This window comes from Epinephelus fuscoguttatus, linkage group LG15, assembly GCF_011397635.1.
Source record: "Epinephelus fuscoguttatus linkage group LG15, E.fuscoguttatus.final_Chr_v1".
Taxonomy (NCBI): domain Eukaryota; kingdom Metazoa; phylum Chordata; class Actinopteri; order Perciformes; family Serranidae; genus Epinephelus; species Epinephelus fuscoguttatus.
Genome location: NC_064766.1, coordinates 28188679 through 28201184, shown reverse-complemented (window position 1 = coordinate 28201184; position 12506 = coordinate 28188679). Strand labels below are relative to the sequence as shown.

The following is a 12506-nucleotide window of genomic DNA, read 5'->3' as shown; positions in this document are numbered from 1 at the left end:
CAGACTCACCTGCTGTCATGGGGTTCAGGTATCCCGTAGCGGTGACCTACGTCTGCTCTGTGAACCACAGCTTGACCTCCTGGTGCACCATCTGTAACAGCAAAGATAGCAATGGAAATGTCGAATTTCATAACCCTGCAGGCTGGAGACTCTTATCAATTAGGACCCCAGTGGGCAGCCTGCTGGAGCAGTGCTCAGTGTGATTTGATTATGAGCCCCTTCAGGGCAGTCTTACAATTCCACTGACTATTAATTAAACCTACAGGGAGAACCCATGCGGCCGCAGGCAGGGGACGTGTGGATGCGTACGGACTGCAATCTGCCCCGGTGTTTGTACAGTTTTAATTGTGTCAATTAATTACTTCTCACAGTGAGTATCTGGAGCAGAGCCACAGGTGCAGCCAGGTTGCTCTACTTGTTTTGTTTCACATCTTGATCATGTAATTTCTTTGCAGGTGAGCAAAACTTGGCAATGAAGTCTGACATAAGATGTAGCTCCATCATCTTATGTGACCCACAATAATGAAGAAGCCTTTCTCTACGCATATGCAACCCATAGGATCTATGTTACATTAATCGACCAGCTTTGAAACTCTTGATAGATTTTGTTCGGACTTTTTCTTCCAAACCAATCATCAAGTAAACATGTTCTACAGTGAGGTGGTAAATTAATTTCAGTCTTGCCCGCAGTTTCTATTTTGTTTACATGGTACTAATTACAAAATATGTTTGTGTTTATTAGAATTACAAACTACACATAGCACAGTAAATCTGGAGTGTGGTCAGCAGGGACTCACCATTCACGTATGCCCTGAGGCCTGAATACAAGTTCATTCAGCCATGCATGTTTTGTACCCAGTCAAAGTCATAGCCAGCATTTTATGAATACTGAGGTCATGAGTCAGAGTCAATTCCCCAATACGACCCACAGACACCAAAAGCACAAAAAAACTCTACAATTTTAAATTTGAGGGCTTTTTAGGAACCTGTTTTATTTTATTATCTGCAAGTTTTATTCAAGTGGAATAGTTTTGTTTCAGGAAATTCCTTAGAAAATCAACAACTGCTCAAAACACAAAAATGTTTCGGAACATCTCTATTTACCGTATGACCCTATTATTTCTACCAAATTACAAAGTTCTTTTAAAAGGAAACTTTCTAAGGAATTAAACACCTTTAAAACAAAGAGTAACCATTTCATTTCATTTCATTTTGCTGTTTCAAAACTCTCTCCATGCTTCCAGGAATAACGAGAATTATTGAATCCTAGCGAAAAAATAGTGGGGCTAGAAATACTGTAATCAGCTTAAACGTGTGTACATTTGTTTCTGTAGCCTATAGAAACTCTAGAAACTATGGAAAAGGTTGCTTTAAAAACCCAGAAAAACCTCAGTGTCCAGTTATACCTATAGCCCTTTATGGAGGTGTGGAGCTGAGTCACATGACTTGGACTGGAGTCAGACTCAAGCCATAGATTTTATGACTTTAGAGTCAACTTCACAAAACCAAAAGAGAATAAAGACATGATCAATACTGGACCCCAAGATGGTGCCTATTCAGTCCAATGAAAATTGCTCACCTGGTGCATTTGCCAAAAAATGTTTCTACCATCAAGGTTTACTTTACTGTTGCCCACTGAATATGTGCAGTAGTGTTTCTCCCACTGGCCCCACCCTCAAGTTCCTGGTCAGCCCATGGACTTAACATCATGATCACATCAGATTTTTAAATTGCTTTTCTAGACTCGAGGAAAGTTTTACAAATATAAAACCTCCATGGATCAGAAATTCATAACTGATCCAGGGAGAGCAAGGGAGCAAAATGCAGGCTGTGACACATAAAGCATCCATGAATTTTCTGAATTAATGTATTATTACTTTGTTGTTAAAATGCTAATACATTTGGTGGAGCACACATCATGACTTGTTTAGGACTCAAAACTCAAAGCTTAAGACTTGGGACTTGACTTGTGACTTTCTTTTCTTGACTTGGGGGCAAACAGGGTTGCAGCAATACACCGGTTTCAAGGTATACCATGATAGAAAAGCTAACGATTATCATACCCTGTATATTCCCAGGTAGCCAAAATGACTTGGCCCAGATTTGGCCTGAACTCGGCTAGGTCCAGTTGCCTGACTCAGCTGAGACTCTGCATAAATAACGCCCCAGAATCAGGCTAAATTAGCTGGCCAGATTGCGGCTGCCAACACTGCCATCATTGGGCCGTTATCAGAAATGACGTGGCCCAGCATCAGCCCAAACTGAGCATGCCAGATGAAATTAGCCAGGCTGACTCCAGTAACCTGACTCGGCTGAGACTTGGCAAATATGACGCCCCAGAATTGGGCAATATCAGATGGCCAGATTCCGGCTGCAAACACTGCCGTCATTGGGCCGTTATCAGAAATGACCTGGCCCAGCTTCGGCCCGAACTCAGCATGCCGGATGAAATTAGCCAGGCTGGGTCCAGTTGCCAGACTCGACTGAGACTCGGCATGAATGTCGCCCCAGAATCAGGTCAAATCAGCTGTCCAGATTCCAGCTGCCCACACTGCCATCACTGGGCCATTATCAGAAATGACCTGGCCCAGCACTGGCACGAACTCGGCATGCCAGATGAAATTAGCTGGGCCACATCTAGTTGCCTGACTCGGCTGAGTCTTGGTATGAGTGATGCCCCAGAAACTGGCCAAATCAGATGGCCAGATTCTGGCTGCCGACCCTACCATCATTGGGCCCTTATCAGAAATGACCTGGCCCTGCATTGGCCCAAACTTGGCATGCTGGATGAAATTAGCCAGGCCTGATTCAGGCTGTTGACACTGCCATTATTGGGTTTGCTTATCTATGATACTGAAAAATAAATGCAACGGCCCATTGAATCTCCTTTAATTTAACTAATTTTCTATGAGGAAACTTTTTACACATACTTCCATTAACAAAAATGTTCAATTCAATTTTCAATTATAGTAATAAAACGCTTGTTCAACCAAAAATATCCCCTCCATTTTCATTCCTTGAAGGGTCATCCTGACTAATAATAATAATAATAATAATAATAATAATAATAAATTCTGTAATATCATGAAACTGCAATTTTTTCCGAGACAGTTATCATACGATGAAAATCACATACCATTGCACTTGCAAAACAATGACACCTCTGGCCCTTTATAGTGTCATTACAGTTTAGGTCTCATCACATTCGTCTTTAAATATCTTTATATATTTTTTTATGGGAACTTAATTATATTCAAATCCATTCCATTTCATTAAAATTACAAATTTGTCTCGGATGGCCCGCAATTTGTACAGAGACTCCATTCAGATAAAAACTTTATTAACTTAATTAGCATTATGGTCCTTTTCCCTCTGCATCTGTCACCTGTTAACCAGAATACTTACAGGTAAATGAAGTAATTATTAGTTCAGAGTAAACAATAAAACTGCTAAACTTATTGTCTACGTGGCTATCTATCAGAGCCCCTCAGTGTCCGTGCCCCCACGCATTCCTCTTACATAATGCAAAAGCCACACACGGCTCCCGGCGCTTTACTCATCCCACCCAACAGATTATGTGTGCAGTCCGTACAGCAGGGACAGTCGGAGTGGGCAGGGAGGTGGGGCGGATCCCTCAAACTGAGCGGACTTAAAGCTCCTGACAAAGCAGAGGAGGTGCTGCGGTATGTGACAGAGTTCAGACCTGAAACTCCGCGTGCAGGCTTTGAACGAGCCCGGAGCTGTCTGCGGTGCTGAACATCTGCAGGATCATCATCATCACCATCACCTTCACCACTCCGTGTTCCTCATTACATGCCCTCACCTGTGACAACAGCCGGGAAGTAAGTTCTCTAATCTGATCGTCCTCCAGTTTGTCATTGTGTGAACTTCTGTATGTGAATGTCATGCTGCGCGTGGTCGAAGTTGACTTTATTAATCACGCGTTTACAAGTTTACGAGTTGTTAAACGGAGCTATAACTTTGTTCTGCTGTGTAAGTTCGCCTCCATTTAATTGGAGTAATGTTAACATGGCTGGTTCACCCTTCTGTGGAACATTTATACAAATGCAACGTTTTAAAAGAAAGAAAAGAAACAGAAGAAACTACATAAATGCTTCCCTTATTTATAGCTACAAGAGTGATCCAATTAACTGCCCTGCTAATATGTCATACAGTAGAGAAAACTGCAGCATCTGGTGTTTGGAGTAACTATTTACATGTAATTAAATTTAAAAAAAAAAATGTAATTGTAATCAGTTACAGTTACTGAGGATAAAATATGTAATTAAATTACAGATACTAATCAAAATGTTGGTGATTGCACAGAGGTTACACCCAAACATAGCATTTTCTGTGAAAAACATTTGTTAGAAAAGTAATCAAATGGAATACTTTGATGACGTAATTAAATAGTGACATTACTTTTCTGTAACCTATTACATTTTATAAGTAACCTTCCCAACACTAAGCGCATCAAAAATAAGAGATAATATTATGTTAAAAGTTTCTCCAATTACAGATTGATTAACAAAGTACCAACATTTTAAACATTTGATTGATTTTTGTAATACAGTGGAGTCATTTAAAGTTTCAAAGGAGACAAATATTCACCTGGATCAGTTAGGTGAAGGTTTTAAATGCCTGTCTTTGAATCTCTGAATTCTTTATACTAATATCTGTGATCAAGAATCTTACTGTTTTTCACCACAATGCAAAACATCAACAGCAGAAAGCCTTTGGAGGTGACATAATCAGAGATCACTACCAGCAGGGATTAAAAAAAAAGGTGGAGACAACAGTGTTGTGTTGCATGACGCTATTCTTCTAACGTGTTTAGATACCATACAATCAGAAAAGTCAGAGCTTCAGCTGCAGTGTATTTGGTGTTGTTTGGCCTGGCAGGCCTACATTCAGGGTTTACTTTAGATTTCACCCTTTTTATTTGGAGAAGTCCTTGACATTTTCAAAGCTGCTGTCATAATCCACAGGTATAAATGGGAGGTATTACAGGTATTACAGCCACGAGGGACGCCATATGTCACTGCATGTGCTCTGTCCTCAGAATTTATTGGCTGCCCAAGGCTTTCGTGAATCTTCTTTTTACTCTTGCTTTTTTAAAATATAGTGAACCTGTGACATGTGGTTTTCTGTCATCCCGGGGTCAAGAACAGCTGTTTTTTTTTTTTTCTTTAATGTAAATCAGATGTGGTCAGGCACCACAGTGAGATTTATCTGCTGCTTAGGAACCAAAGCAGGTCTCTCAATGAGAATCGATGAAGTATGAAATTGATGTTACACATTCTTTGATATTCTCTAAAGCTGTATTTGTTTTTCTCCACACTGGGAATCCGTCCTCGTTCTCGGCTCTATGGTGTTTGTACATGACTATGACCTTGGGTAACCTGCGCAGTTTTGAGCAACCTAAAAACAACAGTCACCTTTTGCGACCTTCAATTGACCCACATATCTGCTGAGTCTGTTTGTGAATAAGAACTAGACGAGTTTGTGATATAAGAAGAGTTTCGTTTGACCTCCTGACTTGTGAAGCAGGTGGGATAAAAAACACGTAGGATGGAGCTTAATTAAGGTAGCTCTCCCCGACTACTATACATTCTGCCAGTGTAGCATAAAGTAAAGTGTCAAGGAGAGTTGCAGTGGGAAGCAAAAATGTTGGTTGTGTTGCATAACTGTATTTTGACTGATAGAAGGATTTAAGAGGAAAAAAACACCACTAACTTTAAAATCCAGTCTTGTATCATTTTCTTTCATGTTTTTTTGGGCATTCATTAAAACCAGTCACATCCTAAAACTATAAAACCATCTGCGCAGGAAAGTTACGCAGTCTTTCATGGAAAATAGTATTAGTCGTAGAAGTAATTAAACAACTTTTTCATTAGCAGCCTTGTTCTGAGTGCGTTCCACTGACTGACCCTGGCTAATGTGTCGTCCTGTTGTGTTAACTTGGTGACAACTGAGTCGCTCCTTTAGCTTCCCTCTCTACATGCAGCTACCTGAACTGTCCAGCCTGCTGCAACCACAGGCCATTTGATAATTGATACTGAGGCAGGCAGTTTCTTTCATTATGTCTTCAAGTCCCCCTATTAAAGCTGTGCTTGGCCCTTTAGTCCCATCATCTGGAGAGCAGGGGAGCTATCAACGTCTCTTTGCGAGGATCAGCCGGGTGGTAAGGAGGGAGACGAAGCCTCCTGGAATAGAATCTGCTGACTCGGGAGTGCACCTACAGCAGGAAATGTCTCTCCACTCCACGGCCCATTAAAGCGCCAACGGAGAGTGTTTCTGTGCAAAAGTGCAGCAACTCTCTGAGGGTTTCCTCCACATTTTTCTCTTCCGTCATCAGTGTCTGATTTATTTATCTTGTACTATGTTGTGCTTGAGTTCAGGAGAGGGATAGTGCTTCTGTCTTGTCTCGGTTATTTTCCTCACAAAAAAAAGATTAGAAGATCAGACAGGGTATGTAACAACAGTTTTAAAGTGAGACTGTTGTGTTTTTTGTTGGCATGTGTTCTGACAGGGGTACAGCGAGATTTGAGAACCCTGGAAACACCTCACTCCCCTGAAACAGTAAAAATCTATTACCCTTGACGTGCTCCAAGCCTCTTGTCGAGCTCTGAACCCCAAGAATCAATCAGACTTTTCCCTCCATTCAGCACCTCTGCATGCTGGAAACTCACTCACGTTGTGTCTCATCTTTTTTTCCCCCCCTCAGGTATCTTGATGAGTGAATCCCCAAATGAAGACGTTCCTGGTGACTCAAGATACAAAAATAGAAGCTCTTTCAGTAAACCAACAACTCACTGCAACGCAGCCAAACCAGTCAAGTGATTCAAGACGGAAACATTCTCTGAAGCACCATAACGTGGATCATTTACAGCCTGTGAGCACTTTGATTGATGTATGGAACATCTTCAGCCACTCAATAGAGATTTATACACTCTGTAATCACACTAAACGCCCCTCTAGGGCTGCTGTTGGATGACATTTGAAATATTGACAAACAAACTGAGGACCGTGCAGATGATTTGAAGTTGAAGTAGTGACCTCAGCTTTTGTATTGTTAGCTTCTCTGCAGAGCGAGTGGGACAAAGACAGGGGGCCAGTTGAAACTAATTAAACCTCACTGAGCATGCCTCAGCTTGCTGCTTGGCTCACCCGAGGGCTTATTCATTTGCACTACTGATTTGCCGTGTTATTTCTGCTGGAACTATTTCTTTGCCCTGTGGCTTGTGGGAAACATCGCTGGTTGAGTTCAATCTGTTGACATCTGCCTGGTCTCACTATGTGATATCCCTCTGGGTTTAGAAATCACGCTCAGTAACAAAGATGACCCTGCAGAGCCATGCCGGTCCTCAGAGCTTCTGACTGAAAAATAAAGCGTATACAGTGAATGATTTCATCCTCCTGAACATTCCCTCGCTCCCAAAATGAGTGACTCAAACTACTGGTTTGTGGACTATGATCTCTCCTCTCCTGCGCCACCTGGGTTCCCCAGGGGCCCGACGGTGCTGCAGCCCATGGCGGGGCATCCCGAGCAGGGAGGGGCCCTGTGTTTCGTCGGCCTCCTCGTGCTGCTGCTGCTCTTCCTCCTGGTTCGCTGCGTCCGTATATTATTGGACCCCTACAGCAGCATGCCAGCATCATCGTGGACAGACCATAAGGAGGGTCTGGACAGAGGGCAGTTTGATTATGCACTGGTGTGAAGATGAGGGATGATCGGGAGATGAGGAGAGGGATGCATCTGGAGATATATAAAGGTTCTTTTGAGGGACTTTTGATATACAATGATTGTTCTGCGCCCTGCTAAACGCTTCTATTTCCACAGTTTCAGCCTCTGAAAATGAAAGAAACTGCAGTGTGTTTGTTGTTTGGTTGGGGTACTGTAATGCAAGCTGTAAAGATAACATCATTAAACTGCATCTGTACAAGGATTCAATTCAGAGAGAGCAGGAGCAGACACACCAGACATCCTGCATCCATTTTAATTCACAGTAATTAAAGTATTATTGGAGACTCTGTGTGTGTGATGTTACACTGCAGCTTCTGCAGTGACAAACACTGCAGGAAGAGAGCGATCAGTATCGCAGCATTACGTTATGACTCCTGTTTATCATGTCATTTCGTAATTCTATAACGTTTTTACAAATCCCAGGGCTGAATTATAAATAGAGAGAGGAGCTGCTGCAAGAGAGGTCCTGATTGAATAAAAAAGAAATCAAATGGGTTCAGGGCAGACATGGAAGTCATTTAGACAGAACTAATACGCACTGTTACAGCAGATTTAAAGACGAGACTGTCAACTTTATATGCTGATTTATTGCTATAATGTAGAAAAGACAGTTTGGAGCCTTTGAGTGCTGCAGAACAAACAATTTAGAAGATGTCATAGTGTCTCTGGAACTGGAAACCTTTTTTTTTTATGTGAACCATGCTGGATATTGTGAGGCATTTGTACCACCTCGAACATGATCCTCAGGTAAAATGATTTCTAACTAACCAATGCCTCTATAATTTTAAGGGAATCACTTAAATCGCCCCTGAAATTGAGCTTTAGCTGCTATTGTTATCTCTATTTTCTTTAAATTCACTGTGTCCTAAATTTCAATATTATCCCACTATAAAAGGAAATGTTTATAATACATAACAGTTAATACAACATATTTTATTTGGGGTTTTGCTATTTCATGTCGCCATCCCTTTAAGAGGCTTATGAGGCTCAGTGCGGGAGTGAGGGTCACAGCACTGACTCAATATGTGTCATATAAAGTTATGATTATGAAATGCATGTACACCAATTTCCTCCCCCCTAATCCTTTTTGCCTTTAGGCCCCGTCCAGTGCACCAGCCAAATCTGTTCAACAGTGCCTGTAGGAATACGAGAAACGCTAATATCTGTTTCATACTAACGATGTTACTGCTCCTTTTGCCACTTGTTTTGTAATATTGCTTCTGCCCTTATTACACTGTAAAGTCCTCTCTTTATAAATGAAGTTTAGTATTGATATTTTACTGATTTGCTAAAAAGTTGATTTGTGTCATCGATGATGACCAAAAGTGTTTATCGATACCAAACTATTGTATACGGTCTAACTTCCTGTAGACTGTAGACTGATGTAGACTCTTGCTTGTAAAAATTAGATATTTTCCTAATGTTTCTTTAAAGTGGCATTCAGTTTTTTTAATGAAATAAAAAGATTTTGTCCCGTCTTGACTTTAGCAGTTTTCATCCTTTTACTGCCCTACAGTACACACACACACACACACACAACACAGCACATGGCGCCTACAAATATAACACACATAAACTTTTACTTGAGCAAACGCTGTCCTCACTGCCGCCCTACAATCAATACAAGCAAGATTTAAAGCAAGTGAAATCAATCGAATAATCAATCGGAGGCTCGTAAAGAGACACAGGCAGCTAATTTATGAAGATCGGCCCTCACAGAGTCAGATCAGCCCCCCCTTCAAGATGAAATATATCCCTGTGCTGAGTGACTTCAACCCTCAACACAGCACTCTGCTTGTTTAGATCAGACAAACATACATAGAGGCAAATTAGTGGAAACATTCCAGATGCACATCAGTCATCACAAAAAGAATAGAAAAAGTACTAAACAAGAATATTCAAAGTGATTTAGGTAAGAATTACAAGGGACTCCAGTGACAGTGGTGCCCATCTTAACCATTGAAAGAAGCTGTATCAGTTGTAGTTATAAAGTTTTTAGGCACATTTCCTGAATGCATCTTTGCTTTGGGTTTTTTGGTGGGATTTCCCCCTATTTCTCCTTTCAGCTTTATCCCTTGTGGTAGACCCTCTGGCCTTTGCTTCACTTGGTGAGCACTCTCTCTCAGGAGTTCAGCTATCTGATTAGCTGTGACCTCTTCTGGATTGTTTGGGTACTACAACTGTGAGCCCACTGATGACTGTGGGATCAGTCAGTGCTCAAATGTGCTTCAATATAGGGAAACATAAAAGAAATTAAAGGATTTCACTTTTGGGAAAATAAAAGGAAGAAATCTGTGAGTTTTAAAATGTTAGATGGATGCTGGATAGTTATACGGCGTATGTGAAATGTAGAGAAAATTGACAGTCCATTTTGTTTTGTTTTTTTAAATTAAAGAAAATCTCACTGTAAAAATTTGTGCATACTGGAAACACCCATACAATCCCTTTCTCAAAAGTTATTGTGCTGACTAAATGATTAAAGGTTGAGTGCACAGGATTTAGCGGCATCTTGTGGTGAGGCTGCAGATTGCAACCAACTGAAACTTCTCCCGAGTGCCAAGCTGTAGGAGAACTAAGGTGGCCGACTCGAAAAAACAAAAGTCCCCATCTAGAGCTAGTGTTTGGTTTGTCCATTCTGGTCTACTGTAGAAACATCATGGTGGACTCAGTTGAAGAGGACCTGCTCTGTATGTAGATATAAATATACACACACTGGACCGTTAACTAAATAGAAAGTTCATTTCCATGGTATTTTAATTTGAGAATTGTTCTGATATTATATTAGCTACAGCAGAGTATCTCATTATTTAAAGACAAGCCACCATTCAAGTTATGTATGGTCATTAAATGGTACGAACATTTACGCCTCCCTCAGGACAAACTGTAGTAACTTTGACTACTTTTTCCTCTAGTGCCATCATCGTTATCAGTACCTTGATCTATGACTAATACTTGCAAAACTAGTGACATTCCCATCGGCCTCAGCCGTACTTTGATCAAGGCTATTCAAGAGAAGGCTGAGACACGGGGTCAAACATGGGGGGATTGCACATGCGCAGTAAAATCTGGTCTGCACTTCCTCAAAGGCTCAGTAGATGGCGTGAGACCGGGGATAAAGGGGATGTGCACGCATGACATTTTCACAGCTTATTATTGGACTGTCACTGGTGGCCTGTGTTGTGGGTGAGAATGACAGAGATGCAATTCCAACAACTTCAGGCAGCCGCCGTCCAAAAGTCCAAGCAGACCGCACTCCTTGATCGCCTGAGCGGATCCTGCGCTTTTTATCTTGTGCCCCTGCTGTCACCCTCCAGCATCGCAGCTCAAGTTACACTGCGCATGTGCAATCCCCCCATGTTTGACCCCGTGTCTCAGCCTTCTCTTGAATAGTCTTGACTTTGATTAGTGCTAATTAGCAAATGTTAGCATGCTAATATGCTAAACTAAGATGGTGAACAAAGCAAAGATTATATGTGCTAAAAATCAGCATGTTAGCTTTGTCATTCTAAACATGTTTGTATGATGTTAGCATTTAGCTCCAAGCTCTAATGGTGTGTTCCATTTGTACTGGAAAGTCGGAATTTCCCAGTTTCCAGTCGAAAAACTTCAACTGGAACGCCTCCTGAACTCGGAGGAACCTCACCAACCCTGACCTCAAAATCTAACATGGCTGCTCTGCGCATTAACAGTGGTGAAAGTTGTAGTGACATGCTGTTTACTTGCACTTCTGTCTTTTTTTGTGTCTAACTTAAACAGCCATACACACAGTCCTGTCCAACATCTATCTGTGGACATGCTGGTTCAGTGTTTGTACAGTGTAATGTTTGTTTTTAACCGGTATTGCAAATAACAGCTAGCCTGGCTTGAACTGTTATTGCTAACATCATCTCAATTTCCTGACTTGTTTTACCGGAACGTGATCAACTTGGGTGTGACATCATTCCTATCTCAAACCTCTAACTGAATTGCTAAAAGCGTTAAACATTGTATTAATGCATACTATTGCATGTATTGCACTTAAATTATGACATAAAGCATTAAATATAAAGTTAATATTATTTTTGACTATCAGTTAGTGAGGAAATTAGTCAAGGCAAGTTATCTTGGGTCATAAACCTGGCACCAACACAGCACAGTCAGACCAACTGGACTAAAACAGCCCTCTGCAGTTTACAGCTCATCGGGCTCCAACAGACGGTTGGAAACACAGCGTTAACACTCCCACCTCATTAGTCTGGCAATTAACAGGAAAGATTTTGCTTCACTGGGTCCTGACAATTTATTTCCTTGATAAAATAACAAGGGCACTCAGTTCCCATCACCCTGTCTCTCGCACACACACTTGTGCATGTGCACACAGATATGCAAATGAGGCTGGATCACAGGAAAAACATGACCCCAGGCCCGACATGCCTGGCAGAAACTGCTCTTTGTAACCATACTGTATGTGACACTTCAATATTGCTGGGGTTGTGGGAGTAAATACTTATTACTGTTGTTAATATAATTTCAACAACAACAAAAATATAAAAGACATTTAAGACAGTTGTCTCCACCTTGGTAAATGCAGAGTTAAAAGTTGGTTACTGTAATGGCTAGTGTTGCAGGCTCAGCTGATTTGATTACCTCTCGCTCTCTTGTATTTTACATGCAGGACTAAAACACCTGTGTCTCTGTCTCAGTTCACGGACAAGGCAGGTGCACACGGTATGCAAATACCTTCCTGAATCTGGGTAGGCTCATGTTGTGGTGCTCTGACTCC

At 41.4% G+C, this 12506-nt stretch overlaps 1 protein-coding gene and 1 long non-coding RNA gene across 2 annotated transcripts in view; one reads left to right on the top strand and one right to left on the bottom strand.

Annotated features, from left to right (window-relative positions):
- Positions 1–12506, bottom strand: part of LOC125902199 (uncharacterized) — a 35029-nt gene that overhangs the window by 5169 nt on the left and 17354 nt on the right. The window contains exon 4 of the long non-coding RNA XR_007451066.1: positions 10–91. This is a non-coding gene — a long non-coding RNA (uncharacterized LOC125902199). The remainder of the gene's footprint in view (positions 1–9; positions 92–12506) is intronic.
- On the top strand, positions 3572–9214 carry LOC125902197 (cortexin-1-like). The gene is made up of 2 exons (XM_049598374.1): positions 3572–3842; positions 6728–9214. The coding sequence occupies exon 2, from the start codon at positions 7443–7445 to the stop codon at positions 7716–7718; it is 276 nt and encodes a 91-aa protein (XP_049454331.1). The 5' UTR covers positions 3572–3842; positions 6728–7442; the 3' UTR covers positions 7719–9214.

Coding starts and splice junctions, on each gene's coding strand:
- LOC125902197 (XM_049598374.1), top strand. CDS start 7,443: ATGAGTGACTCAAACTACTGGTTTGTGGACTATGATCTCTCCTCTCCT.